The sequence below is a fragment of the Corvus moneduloides genome, chromosome 5 (assembly GCF_009650955.1).
Source record: "Corvus moneduloides isolate bCorMon1 chromosome 5, bCorMon1.pri, whole genome shotgun sequence".
In the NCBI taxonomy this organism is placed as follows: domain Eukaryota; kingdom Metazoa; phylum Chordata; class Aves; order Passeriformes; family Corvidae; genus Corvus; species Corvus moneduloides.
This window is the reverse complement of record NC_045480.1, coordinates 59,256,624-59,269,291: the sequence shown is the minus strand read 5'-3', so window position 1 is coordinate 59,269,291 and position 12,668 is coordinate 59,256,624. Positions and strand designations below refer to the sequence as shown.

The window sequence follows — 12,668 nt, the reverse complement described above, 5'->3', positions numbered from 1 at the left end:
CCTTTTACTTGCCACAGTAATTTTCTAAAACCCCTGCCTTTCAGTGTACATGAATGACACCACATTCTTTCTTCAGTTTTGCAGATGTTTGCCTTATAAACCACCCTGGATTTTCAGCAAACATATTCCTCAGTTGTGGCATTATGGCTGAGTGGGTAACTGCACTACCATCCTTAAACCACTTCCAATTACTATTCTCCCACTTCAGATTAAATTTCTTCTCCCAACAGACTTACCATGTAATAGTGCTCACCTTTATAAAATTAGCCCTTTCAAAGGATTAAGTATATGTATTATTGGCTTGGACTTAATTCTGTTTGCACATAACAAATGTGATCAAATAATTATCAGTTATACCTAAGCTATGGCTAATTTTTAGTTCTGTGATCAATTCCTTTTCATCTGACAAGATGACGTCTAATATAGAATTCCTCTGTGTTGTATGCAACATTTTTTGAGTTAGGAAATTGACGTTTTAAATATTTTGAAATTCCAAGTACATTTTAACACTGGCAGCATGAGACCTTCAGCGTATGTCACTCAGATTGAAATTCACTCAGTACAGCAGTGCTTTCCCTATGTGTTGTAGGTGGGTAAGGCATAGGTCAGGCTGTTCTCTAGTGTGATTTGATATCAGCTAAGTACCCTGTCAGCTTCTGACTTATCCACTAGAACATTGACCCATAAACATTCACGATCCTTTGTTTCCGATTGCTATCAACTCAGAAACGGGTAATGCCATTTTTGAAGTGCTTTCTGTCCACTTGATCCTTCCAAAACAGATTATAGCAATTGATTCTGACATTCCAGTTTTCCAAACAGTTGTAGCAATAAAAACTAGGTCAAATCTGTGCTAAAAAAATGATCTCCTGCTGGTGTCAAGTTTCCAACACAAAAACAGAAGTCACTGAAAAATCTCTGTTCTTTATATTCTCTAACATCCCAGTTGGGTTTCTCTTATAGTTTTCATTTGTGCTTAGCAAAAACTTGTTGATTCCTTCTCAATATTTCTATTTCTGACCAGCCCTCAGACACCCTAACAGGCCAGCCCCTTAGAACAGCTCCTTTGTGACAGTAAATTAAGCAGCAGGTTCTCATCAACAGAAAGCGAGGACATTTTCAACAAACCAAATGCCTTCATGTTATGTCACTTACTCAGAGATTCAGTCTAATATTTTTTCTACGTGCTCTTTCCCCTTACTCAGAAGTCCTGAAGGATGTCAGAGAGGAAAAGAAATCCTGGAAGGATGAAGGGTAACAAAGATGATTAAGGGACTGGCGCATCTGTCTTACACGTAAAGGCTGAGGGAGCTGGGCCTGTTCAGTCTTGAGAGGAGATGAATGAGAAGGGACCTCATGAAGGTCTGTCAGTATCTGCAGGAGGGATGCCAAGAGGATGGATCCAGGCTCTTCTCAGTGGTGCTGAGCAATAAGACAAGAGGAATGGGCAGAAAGTGATGCACAGGAAGTTTCACCTGAACACAAGGAATAACTTCTTTACTATGCAGTGACCACACACTGTAACAGATTGGCCAGAGAGATTGTGGCCTCCCTCACTGAGATATTCATGGACCATCTGGGCACAGTCCAGTGCCAGGTGCTCTGGGACGACCCTGCTTAAGCAGGGAGGTTGGACCAGATGACCCACTGTGGTGCCCTCCAACCCTAACCATCCTATTATTCTGTGAAAGAAGAAAACCTGCTCAGTGCAGGTGTCTATTTATCATCAGAGAGATCGCCCACACTTCCTTAGGTATCCATACGATCCTGGCTCTTTGGTTGCCAGCTTCAGAAACTCGCTGCTCAGCTTTGAGGGATGCTCCCGTTTGAGGCAGCTCGTTCAGAGCTCACCTGAGCTCCTGGAAAGCACACCAACACCTTGTGCCCATTTCTCCCAGCCCCCGTGTTTCCCAGGGTCTAACCCCGCGTCAGCGGCTCCGCAAGCCCGCCGGGAAGGGCTGGGATGCTGCCTGACGGCTCCCGGGAGCGCGGCCCTCAGCGCCGCCCGGCCGCAGCGCCGCCCGCCCCCGTCGCCATGGCGAGGCCGCGGCGTCCCGTGAGGGGCCGGGCCGGCGGAGAGCTCCTGCAGCGGCCGCGCCATGAGCCCAGGTCTGTTCCCCGGGGAACTCCGGCTGATGGGGGTTACATTTTATTGGTACCGGAGCCAAGGGTCAGGGTATGTAGCAGGACAGGTGAAGACAAAAGGTGAAGTGTCCCTGGGCGGTGGCTGGTGACCGCCAGGCAGCAGCGGAGGGCGGCTGTATTCCCGGAGCCGCAGGGACGGAGGGCATTCACGATACGGGTCGGGCTGGGGCCGCGGCCTCGTCCAGGTTACTTGGAACAAATAGCATCTCTCATGCTGGCTGTTGATTTCAAAAAATTATTGCTCATTTTTATTTTTTTAATCAATTTACTCTCTTACTTTCAGTGTAATAAAGCAGCGTGCCAGTAAGTCTGTCCTGTCACATTCTGGTGTCCTTTTAGTTTACGAGGTGCCGGGTTGCAGCAGATATGCCCACAAACACATCCATGTGTCGAGGCCATTCCTGCTTCCTCACCTCCTTCCCTCCTTGGGAAATCCTCAGCCTCCAGTTAATACCTCGGAAAAACGTGTGGGAAGAGCTAAGAGGCAGCCAACAGGTTTCCCAAAAGGTGCCGGGAAAGGCACCATTGCAATCAGCTGGTGTTTTACCTTCGGCTTCAGTGCACCTTGGAGCGATTCCAGTCCATGGGAAGATTCCCTCCATCATGGGATTAAGTCGAGCACTTCTTGAGGAACAAACTGCACCCCCTCATCTTTCACTGAATTTTGTGGATGTTTGATTAAGTAAATGAGACGTGGCTTGGGCTTTATAATAAAGGAGCAAAATGTAAAGTGGTCTTTAAATGACCAGCAACGAAATTTACATGACTGAAATAGCATGGGTTTCAGAAGGATGTGTTGCTGGTGCCTTCTGTCATGTGTCTGTGGTTGTAATTTACCTGTAAGAATGACAGTTACCTTGGAAATGAGGGAAATACACCCTCCATTTCACTCTGAAAGCAACCTCCCAAGTCTAAAGTAAAAGTTCGGTTGGCATTATTAAGGAGCAGTTTAGGAGGTTTTTTCTCTCCCAAGCTTGGAGTTTGAAATAGGAGCCAGGACAGTATTTTAGTACCTGTGAGGCAGGAACGTACTAAGAAAAATGTCTGTGTATGTGCCTCATGTGAGACCTGTGTGCATGACAGCCTCTTTTCCCATAGACTTTTGTGTATTGGCAACGTGGGGCGTGTGAGCCAGCAAGGAGCTATTGTGTGCTCCAGCCAGGTGCCATGAGACAGTCCCCAAATTACAGCTCCCCATCAATAGCTTTCCATGGCTGCAGAGGCTCTGTGGGGGTCTCTTTTCAGGTGCTTCCCCTCCTTTTTCTGCTCCATAGCTGCAGTCAGCCCTGCTGCCTTGCCAAATTCATCAGTTGCCAATAAGGCATGGCTGTTTTCATTTTCCCACTTAATACCTAAAAACAAAAGCTTTGCAAGTCTTCTCTGGGCTTCAATATTGTTGTTCCAAAGTTCAATTACTATTTCCCACTGAATAGCATCTTCCTGAAAAGGAGTTTTCCTTTTGATAAAGTTTTTATATACAAACCTGTCATTCTCTGTGAGAAGTGCAATCTTTTGTAGTGATGAATTACCCATATTTTTTTATTTTCCAGGACACACTTCTGTTAAATGTTGCTGCCTCTAATTGCAGATCAGTTTATTTATAAATAATACCTTTTTTCTTTCTGTAAAAAATGTTATCATTAGTACGAGTCCCCAAAAGAATGACTTAGGAGAAATATCCTATCCTGTCATCTTTTCAAACTATAATTCTCCTTATTATTCAGTTCTAAGTAACACAATTTTAAAAATTACTTCACTATAACCACAGCAAAATACTGCATCAATGAAGTGGCTTTTGATCCCAGAAAGGCTAAAATATAAAATATCTGTTAGTCTGATGCTAATCATTCAGTAACAAATTGATTAATATCAAATACTTATTTCCCAAAAACTAAATTTCCTTTCACTAAATGTAGCAAATAGTTAAATTCTTTCCCCCCTCTTATTATATTCTGTTTTTCCATCCCTATTAAAAGTTTATGCCTTCAGGCCTACCAGCAGGGCATGCAATACCTACATTAAACCAAATTTAAAAGTAAGGGTGCTCCTGCTGCTAACGTCCTCAGATCACAGACATGCAAAATGAAGGAACTGGCAGCTGAAACTTTAATGGTAGGAAGTGTAGACTGAATACTTGGGGAAAAAACACAGTAGCTCTATGTGACAAAAAAGTCCTATTAGCATTTATGTATTTCAAAATGACAAGCTAGACGATTTTACATAACTGTGGGGCTTTTGGCTTTTGTTTTAAGTAAAATCCTGTGTTGTAAGTATAGCATTATTTACATTTTTTCCTTCAAACGATTGTTTCTATTTTAATTATGTAGGATTTTGAACATTAAAACAGTGCTTTTCATACTGTATATCCCATCATTTGTCCACGTTGTGTATTAATTTGTTATCAATACTTGAACCTAGATAGCTCAAGGAAGCACAGGGAATCCCATGCAGGTATGGTTCCTGAATCAGCTGTCCCTATGGAAATCAAAAGCACCTCAGCGAAAGAGAGAAAACCATGGAAAGTTAGATAATGACCATTCCTTTGTGTTATGTCCTACTGAAGTAGGGCTGTGATTTTTGTGGAACTGGAGTTGGGTCTTAATGCACTGGAAATAACAGAGAGTGGGCTGGGAAGCAGCACAAGAAGGAAAAAAACCTGCATTGCTGTGAAGGGGTTGTTTCAAGTAATGTTGGTTTTGTTTGTTTGTTTTAGTTAAATTGAATGTGTTGCCTCAAGCGGTCCTCCAAAGCCCAGGGGAACATCCCAAGTTCATAGAGCAGGCTCTTTGCCCCCCGTTAGACTTTGCAAGGTAGGTACCTCTTCTCTTTCAAAGCATCATTTTTGCTGTGAACAACTTCAGTCAGCTGTGCCGAGGTGACAAATAATATTTGCTCTTTTGCAATATTTAAAACTACAAAAATCAGAGGCAAGGAAATTCTCTCTTAGGAAAGTTCTACAATTAAAAGGCAGAAAAAAAGAAGGTGTCCATTGGATTAAAATGGATTTCTCTTTAATAACTGTGTGATTTAAAATTAAATAGGAGCCAACTTACAGAAGTGGACTCTTTTTATACACTTTATGAAGAACAGTGAGTCATTATGGAAACACTGGAGAAATAAGGATAAAACAGCTTAGAAAAAGCAAGTGACAACTTCTGGAGGAAAAGAAACCGGGTCTTTTAGCAAGTGCCATCCTCACCTCAATTCTGTATAAAAAAACAATGTCTATTCCAAGTCACAGTCTCTTTTCGCCACATTGATTAATTAATGAATTAATTTTTATGTTTTTAATTCTCATTGCATATAGGAAGCCATAATGATTTTGTTGAGCTGATGGCATTTCCTAGTGTATTTTTTCCTAAGTATCACCTGCCTGTCTTTTCTGTATTATGGCTACATTAACAACATTGATAATAACAGCCAGGATGAGAGGAGTATTTGTTATTCTTAGTAAGCTAAATGCTTTATGATGGATGACAATGTTTGTAGTTGCATCAGTCCAAAACTGGTTATTACAGAACTTTTGTAAAGAGTAATTAGTTTGCAAGTTTTTGCTTATGATTTTTCCCCTTGACTGTAGTTTTCTTTATGTTTGAGGGGGTTACCAATCAGAAGTCAGAAATGTATACTTTGCCTATAAGGCAGGTGGCATTTTAAATTGTATATGATTCTAAGGGCTTTCCCCCTGATTTTTCAAATTTTTTTTTTTTTATTTATTAAAATACCTTTGTAAGGATAATGGAAATGCATCAGTCTTTCCTTTGTTTCATTTTGAGGTGGTTTCTAACTGCAGTGAGGATTAAATTGCAGCAAGCTGATAGGAATTTGCCTGTTGTAGTTCACTGTTTCAGTCTGGGGTTTTTGACTTTCTCTCCATTCTTCCAAATATCTTCCTAAATTGTAATTATTTTGATGTGAAAATTTTGATATTGAATACATTTTGGTGTTGATTATAAGGGAATTTTTATGGCAATATCCATAAGGTGTACATTTAGCCAGATCAGCAGCAACTCCTATGGCTTAAGTGCAGCCTGGAAGCACAAGCCTGGTGCCACTCAGCAGCAGCAAATTCTGGAACAAATTTAAAGGCACTATTTGTGAGGGAAGTTTTCACTGTTACATTATTTTAAATACAGATATGTCAAAATATCTCTGCTTTGCTTAGCTATTTTGTTTTCATTTAAATGAACTTCATGAAGTGTCTTTGGTATTCTCAGAGCAATAAGGAGCATGACGCTTATATTAGCTAACATTATGAAAAGAGTTTACTCTCATCACTGTAATGAAAGACAGCAGTGTAATACAGACAGAGGAAGAGCAAAGTAATAGATTTATGTGGAACACTAATGCTGAATTTCTTTTATCTTTGAGTGATTAACCAGACAATTTTTATGCTCTTTCTCCGAAGAGTAAAAATAAATTCACATTACTTTTATAAAGATAACATCCTCTACAGCCAGGATACCAGATTCTATTTACATACACTTTATGGTCAGTAAGTGCATATTACCCTTTCCAGGCATCTCGTGTGTATCAGAGTGGAGATGCAAAGATATGATGGCTGAAGTGAAAGGTGAAATGATGCACAGTTCAAATTTTAAACTTAGATCCATGCATCCTGAAATTTGTGGACCACCTTTTGCACTGTGCTGCATTTGAGCTGGATTTGGGAATTCTTTTGTTGATTTGACTTTGTTTTTAATTTTGAAGAAGCTAAATATGAAATAAATTGGACCACTCTGGTCCATACTGATAATACAAAAATGTAATGGTCTGGTTTAGGAAACAGTTTAGATATGGATAGCTTAATCAATTATTATTGATTTAGCTGATACACAGTTTCTTCTAGTTTAGACAGAAATATCAGATAACCAGATCCCTGAAAGCTAATACCACCTGTTTTCTTTTATAAATAAAGATTTGAAATAGCTACTGAAAAAATTTGAAAAAAAAAAATTGAAAAAAAAATTTGAAATAGCTAGACCAAAAAATTAAAAAGATATTTGTATGTGCTTATAGAATGTCTGATACATTACTTTGTCAATATTTCAGTATTTAGCTCTACTTGGCAATGATAATATATTATACATGCTGCAGAAGTCTATGTTAGCACCTTACAGTGTTTCTTTTAATTTTTTTCATTTAAATTTAGGATTCATTTGATCAAAGACAAAGATGCCACAGATGATTATTTGGCAAAGAATATCAAAGGGGTGTCAAAACAAGAAGCTGCTGCGTAAGTTGGCTTTTTCGAGGCATTTTAACATCCATAAGTTTATTGTTTCCTTTGTTTCTAGTCATCATAGTCATTTAAATTTAAAGTTCCCTAGGCCCTACCCTTTTTAGTGGAACTTGGCATTTAAAAATTGAAGTTGATATTAAATAATGATGGTTCATTTCTCCTGATGTTAAATATATCAAAGCATTTATCTCCTTGCTTTTACTAATTTGTATATTTACCAATTAGATCAGATTTGTAACATTATTGTTAAGATTGTGTCAGTAATTATTATATTGTGCTGCCTTTTTTTTTCCTTTCTCTTTTTTTTTCTGAGCCTTTGTGAAATATCTCCTTTGGGGTGGGAGCTTAGTGTACCGACATACACATTCTTGTAATTTTGAATTACTATTTAGCCAAGCCCAAGTGCTAACTTCTGTGGTGAAGCATTTAATACCCCATTAGTTATTTAAAAACCCAGTGAATGAAAGAAATCTAGATAACTTTTGATTTCTTACAGCTGAGGTATTTACATTTAGAAGTTACAAGAGACTATGACTGACTTATTCTTCTAGAGTCTTTCAACAGATCTGAGGTTCAGCACCATCAAAATTAATGAAAGAATTCGAACAAACTGAATTGCTGGTTGCTTAAGTGAGCTGATTTATTTATTTCAATATTTAAATAATAAAAGGATGCATATACAAGGGCTCTAGGCACCTTAACAATGAATATTGCAACATCACCCTTGCAGCATAAAAACATTCTATCAGTCAGACAGCAATTCCACCAGCTAGTTTCTTGCAAAACAGGCTTCTTTTCTCCTTCCTAGCCTAAGAATGTGCCTACAAACCTTCCCTAAAAATTTCCTCGTTGAAATCTAGACAATTACTAGAAGTATCAGACCTTGGGGAGCAAGCACAGAACTAAGTACCTTCCCTTACTGTCACCCTGGTTGGGTGCCAGCTGTGGCTGCTCTACTCATTACACTCCAACAATTGTCACAAGCTGGGTTGCCTTCCCGGGGAGCTGTTTCAGTCATCAGCCCCAGTGAACTTCCACACACCATGCCAGGGACACAAGTGTTCTCTCTGAGGTGATTACACAGGAAATCACCACTATTTTAGGAAGGCCTTGGGGCTTCAAAGTGCGTTTTCCAGCTCTGATTTGATCAGGTCAACTTTTCACTGCTATTTAAAAAACCAAACAAAACCACAAACAAAAAAAAAAAAATGCAAAAAACCCTCCTAAATGATGTTTTTATATCCAAACCCTGAGTCTGGACACTGTGGAAAAGGAAACCAGCAAGGACATCACAATGAAGCAGGAATTTTATCATCTGTTCTGCAATACCTAGACAAAGTGGAGTTCCCTTACCGTTTTGTAAGAGGCTGTTTTTCCAAAGTTACCAAAGTCTCTTAGAAGATTAAACTGAAATATCATATGTATGATTATTTCTATGGAGATTTTTAAAGTACCTATTTTAAAAGGTTACATTCATGTTCTGTGCATTTAATTCTTCTTGGAATTTTAGCTTTTGATAATAGATCAGCAGTTATGAAGTTTCTCTCTCTAGATATAATTTACTAATGCTCTTCCATAACCTTGACAAAATCATTTGAGAGCAAACAAAAGGTAACAAACTAACTACACAGTTATATTAGTACTATGCTAATCTAGTCAGGAAAAACTAAATGCATCAAATGTAATTTAAAACCAATTTATAAAGTAAGGCAATGCCATGTCTGCAAATGATCTTAGTGAAATCAGTGTAATTTTTGGTCTGTGTCAGCAGACAACGGGTGTTATTATTTTAAAAATAGGAGAGATGGCTTATAATATGCTGTGCAGTTTTTCAATATTATTTCCATTTCAGAAGTAAATTATTACACTTCTTTGTAAAGGGACTGAATTTCCTTCCTCTGATGCATAAATATCTGCACTTTTGTTTAATTTGGAGGTTAACTTAATATGCCAGTGATTATTTCATCAATACAAATTCCTCTAGCCACACTCCTGCTTAATATTAAACACGCTTTTTTAAAAGTGTGTGTTAGGCAAACAACAAGTTTATTATCTTCTAAATAAAGGAATGTATAGGTAGTATTACATTTATGGAAAAAAGCAACATTCTTTCAAACTTTTCCCTAAAATTCTATCCTTCACAATATTCCTTAAAATTGAGATGTGCTATTGAAGGAAAAAGATTGCAGTTATTCTTGTATTGTATAATGTTGTATTGTGTTCCAAACTACAGGAAAAGAGAAGAATTCCATTAAGTGTGTTCATGATATCATCTCTTTTTTTTTCCTGTGGAAAAATGAGGAGATGTTTTTCATTCTTTTTTTTTTGTAATAATTTTTTGTCCCAGGTTGATATGACAGAAGAGGGAGAAAAAATAGTGCTTAAGAGAGATAGTACTTTAATGATATTAAAACAGGATATTGCTTTGTTTTTTCATTGATTTTGTTTTGCTTCCTTCTCAAAGACTTTAATTTGAAATAAGAAGTGAATGTGGTGCAAGGATCTGGAAATGGAAAAAAAGTAAAACTTTCATTAATGCAGAACATGAGTGCTTTCTTGCCACAGAAATAGGCTTTTGTATGACGAGGTTGGCTGACTCCAGTGGCCTTCAGTGTGCTTTCCCTGCAACTTTCTGTTCTTAGTCCTGACTCACCAAGTCATTAACAGCTCAAAATCAGATTGCAGTAAAAATTAAAAATAGTTCTTTTGACTGAACTAAGAGTCAAGAAGTTCATGATGAACTGTGAAGTAAAGCATTTTTCAAGAGATTGATTCCAGGATTGAGTCTTCAAATGAGTTTAGAGCCTAAAATGGGCCAGAATTTGAAATTGTCATTCTTGTTTCCTGATCTTTTTGTCAGGGCCAGAAAGATCAAGTAACAGTTCTCTCTTCTTCATACAAATGAAAATTGTCCAAAGAGGACCATGTCATCAAAAAAGAGTTGAAGACTAGAAAGAGCCTTTGAAATGTATTTGATGAGAGGAACAGCTTTGCTTAGCTGTGACCAAAAAAAAAAATTACATTAGTGATGTTACTACATGTATTTTAAATACATTTGAGTTGAGTGGTGGAGTTCTACTGTCCTCAAGACTGTGGTGGGCAAATGAAATCCAAATTATTATACAGAGATGGTAAAGGCTTACCTAGGTATGCAGAAAATTTGTATTTGTGTTTCCTGTCTCGTGAGCAGTGGATCAGTGTGCTGTGGAAAGCTTGCTTGATAAATCTGTGTCAGTAAAGACAGGCTCTGAGATGACTATTTTCAGGCAGGAGACAAGATTCTCTGACACGCATTCTGTCGGATGTTTTGGAGATACAGTGGGCTGTTCTGCTTAGAATTCTCCAATGGCTGGCCCACATTAAGATTAGCTGGAACAGAAAAAGGTAAAGGCTTTAATTCTCAGGTGGGCTGTGTTCTCCAGAGCAGTTGTTGGCCATCTCTGCCAATACTGGGAAGATGAATCATTAAACTACTTTGCAGATTGTAGACTGCAAAATGGAACATAAAATTTCTGCTCTAGCAGTGATGACTGATGAATATAGTGAAGTATAGCTTTTGTAAACTCCCTGCAAAAAGAGCAAAGGGGCTTTCACCCAGGTTTAACTGATCCAGGTTAATAAGCCCAGTTGTGTGATTAGTTGAGCCCCATCTTTTAGGATCCAGACAAGTGCTTTAGAATAAAGTGGATTATACTTTGGAAACACCTATTTCTCTCCATTGCTTAAAGAGAGATTGTACGGTGACGAGCTCAGATGTAGGCACATACATTTACCACTCAATCCCACACTGCAGAACTGTAGGTTTTTGAAAGCTGTAAAAAGGATGAAGTAGAAGTCTTAGAAACTAATTCCTGAGGCAGCATTTTTACAGGAAGCTGTCAAGTTCAGAACAGAAGTGGCCCAGGATCCATTTTAAATCTCCTGCCATCTGATAAAAGATTATTTTTCCATTCTTCAGTCAGAGACAAATTATTTACTGCCCTCCCCAAGTTTCTGCTCTTTTCAGTGTCAGCATCAGATAGGTAGAGTTAAGGAAAAAAATATGGGGGAAAATTTATGAGGGACTAAGTGCTAGATGAGTTTGTGGAAATAAATTGTTTCTTTCCTACATCAGTATGTCTTCTACCAGTCGATCTCTGAATACTCAGCCCTATCTGTCCTCCAGGACTAAAGAGGGAGAAACTTCCTTACCTGACTAGAGGCTGGGATGATCTGGAGAGCTCCCTGAAGGAGAAAAATGGGGTTTGTGGGCTGATGGAGAGGAGAAGACCTAATATGAAGAGTGTTTTGCTCTTTATTTTCATCCTAGCCATGATGGACTAGTAAACCCTATTATTAGACTGAGATTTTTCTGACCTTGTCCTTCGTTTGTAAGTTATTTAAATCATGAGAGTTTCAGTACTCAGTTTTTGATTTATTTGCTTCTTTATTAGTCTGTATTCTGGTCTTTTGCATTGATGGACCAGTGCTTTGAGGAAGCTGAACACAAATAGCTGGTTGGGGATTTGATTAACCCATGCCTTTAGTAGCTGTCACCTCTACCACATAAATTAGTAAGGTGACTTCTTATGTTACTCAAAAAATAGATGGGGACCTTTTTTTCACTGACATCATATTGCCATGTTTTCTTTTTCCCAATCTGGAATCTCTCCTGGGGCTTCCCAATTTGAAGGGGCTTAATTTAGGTGTGGGGATTTTGTATTGTAAGGTGGATTTGACCATTTCTGTGTTATTAAGTGAGGCTCTCAAGGGACAGAAGAGGGGCACTGCCAAGAATAAGGGTAAGGAGAAATATCTTGTTGATATGGGATAAAGGCAAGGAAGGAGGAGGTAGAGCTGCTATTACTAGCAAGCTTGCAGAAGGAAATTTGGGATGCAGACAGATAAAATGTAGGTGCAGATTCTGCTTTTCCCTTGTATTTTAGCCCTTGCTTGCACAGTATTTGTTTCCAGTGATGCACTGCTGCGAGCCGCTTCCATTCTTCTGCGTACAATGCTATGAAGACAGAGGGAGGGAGGTGAGCTCAAGGCAGCTGAAGAAGGACGTAGCAGCAAACAGAGAAAGAAGTAAACTTCCTTCCCTTTCATGTTCAGTCCTAGCAAGATTTTGCTGTTCTTCCTGATGTCAGTCTTTGGATAGGACCTGTAAGCACCTTATAGCCTGCTTTGTTCACATTACTCTGGTTGAAAACTGGTGCAATGTTGTGTAAACTCATTTACATTTTATGAGCGTATTTCTTCACTTTTAGATACTAAGAACTATGGAAGAGGGTAAATCAGA

General features: G+C 38.7%; 1 protein-coding gene across 1 annotated transcript in view; it reads left to right on the top strand.

Moving 5' to 3' along the window:
- Positions 1–2,034: 2,034 nt before the first annotated feature.
- Positions 2,035–12,668, top strand: part of TTC29 (tetratricopeptide repeat domain 29) — a 117,704-nt gene continuing 107,070 nt past the window's right edge. Inside the window, exons 1-3 of the mRNA XM_032110314.1 lie at positions 2,035–2,109; positions 4,859–4,955; positions 7,298–7,381. Coding sequence (XP_031966205.1) covers positions 2,100–2,109; positions 4,859–4,955; positions 7,298–7,381 — 191 coding nt within the window. The 5' untranslated portion in view covers positions 2,035–2,099. The remainder of the gene's footprint in view (positions 2,110–4,858; positions 4,956–7,297; positions 7,382–12,668) is intronic.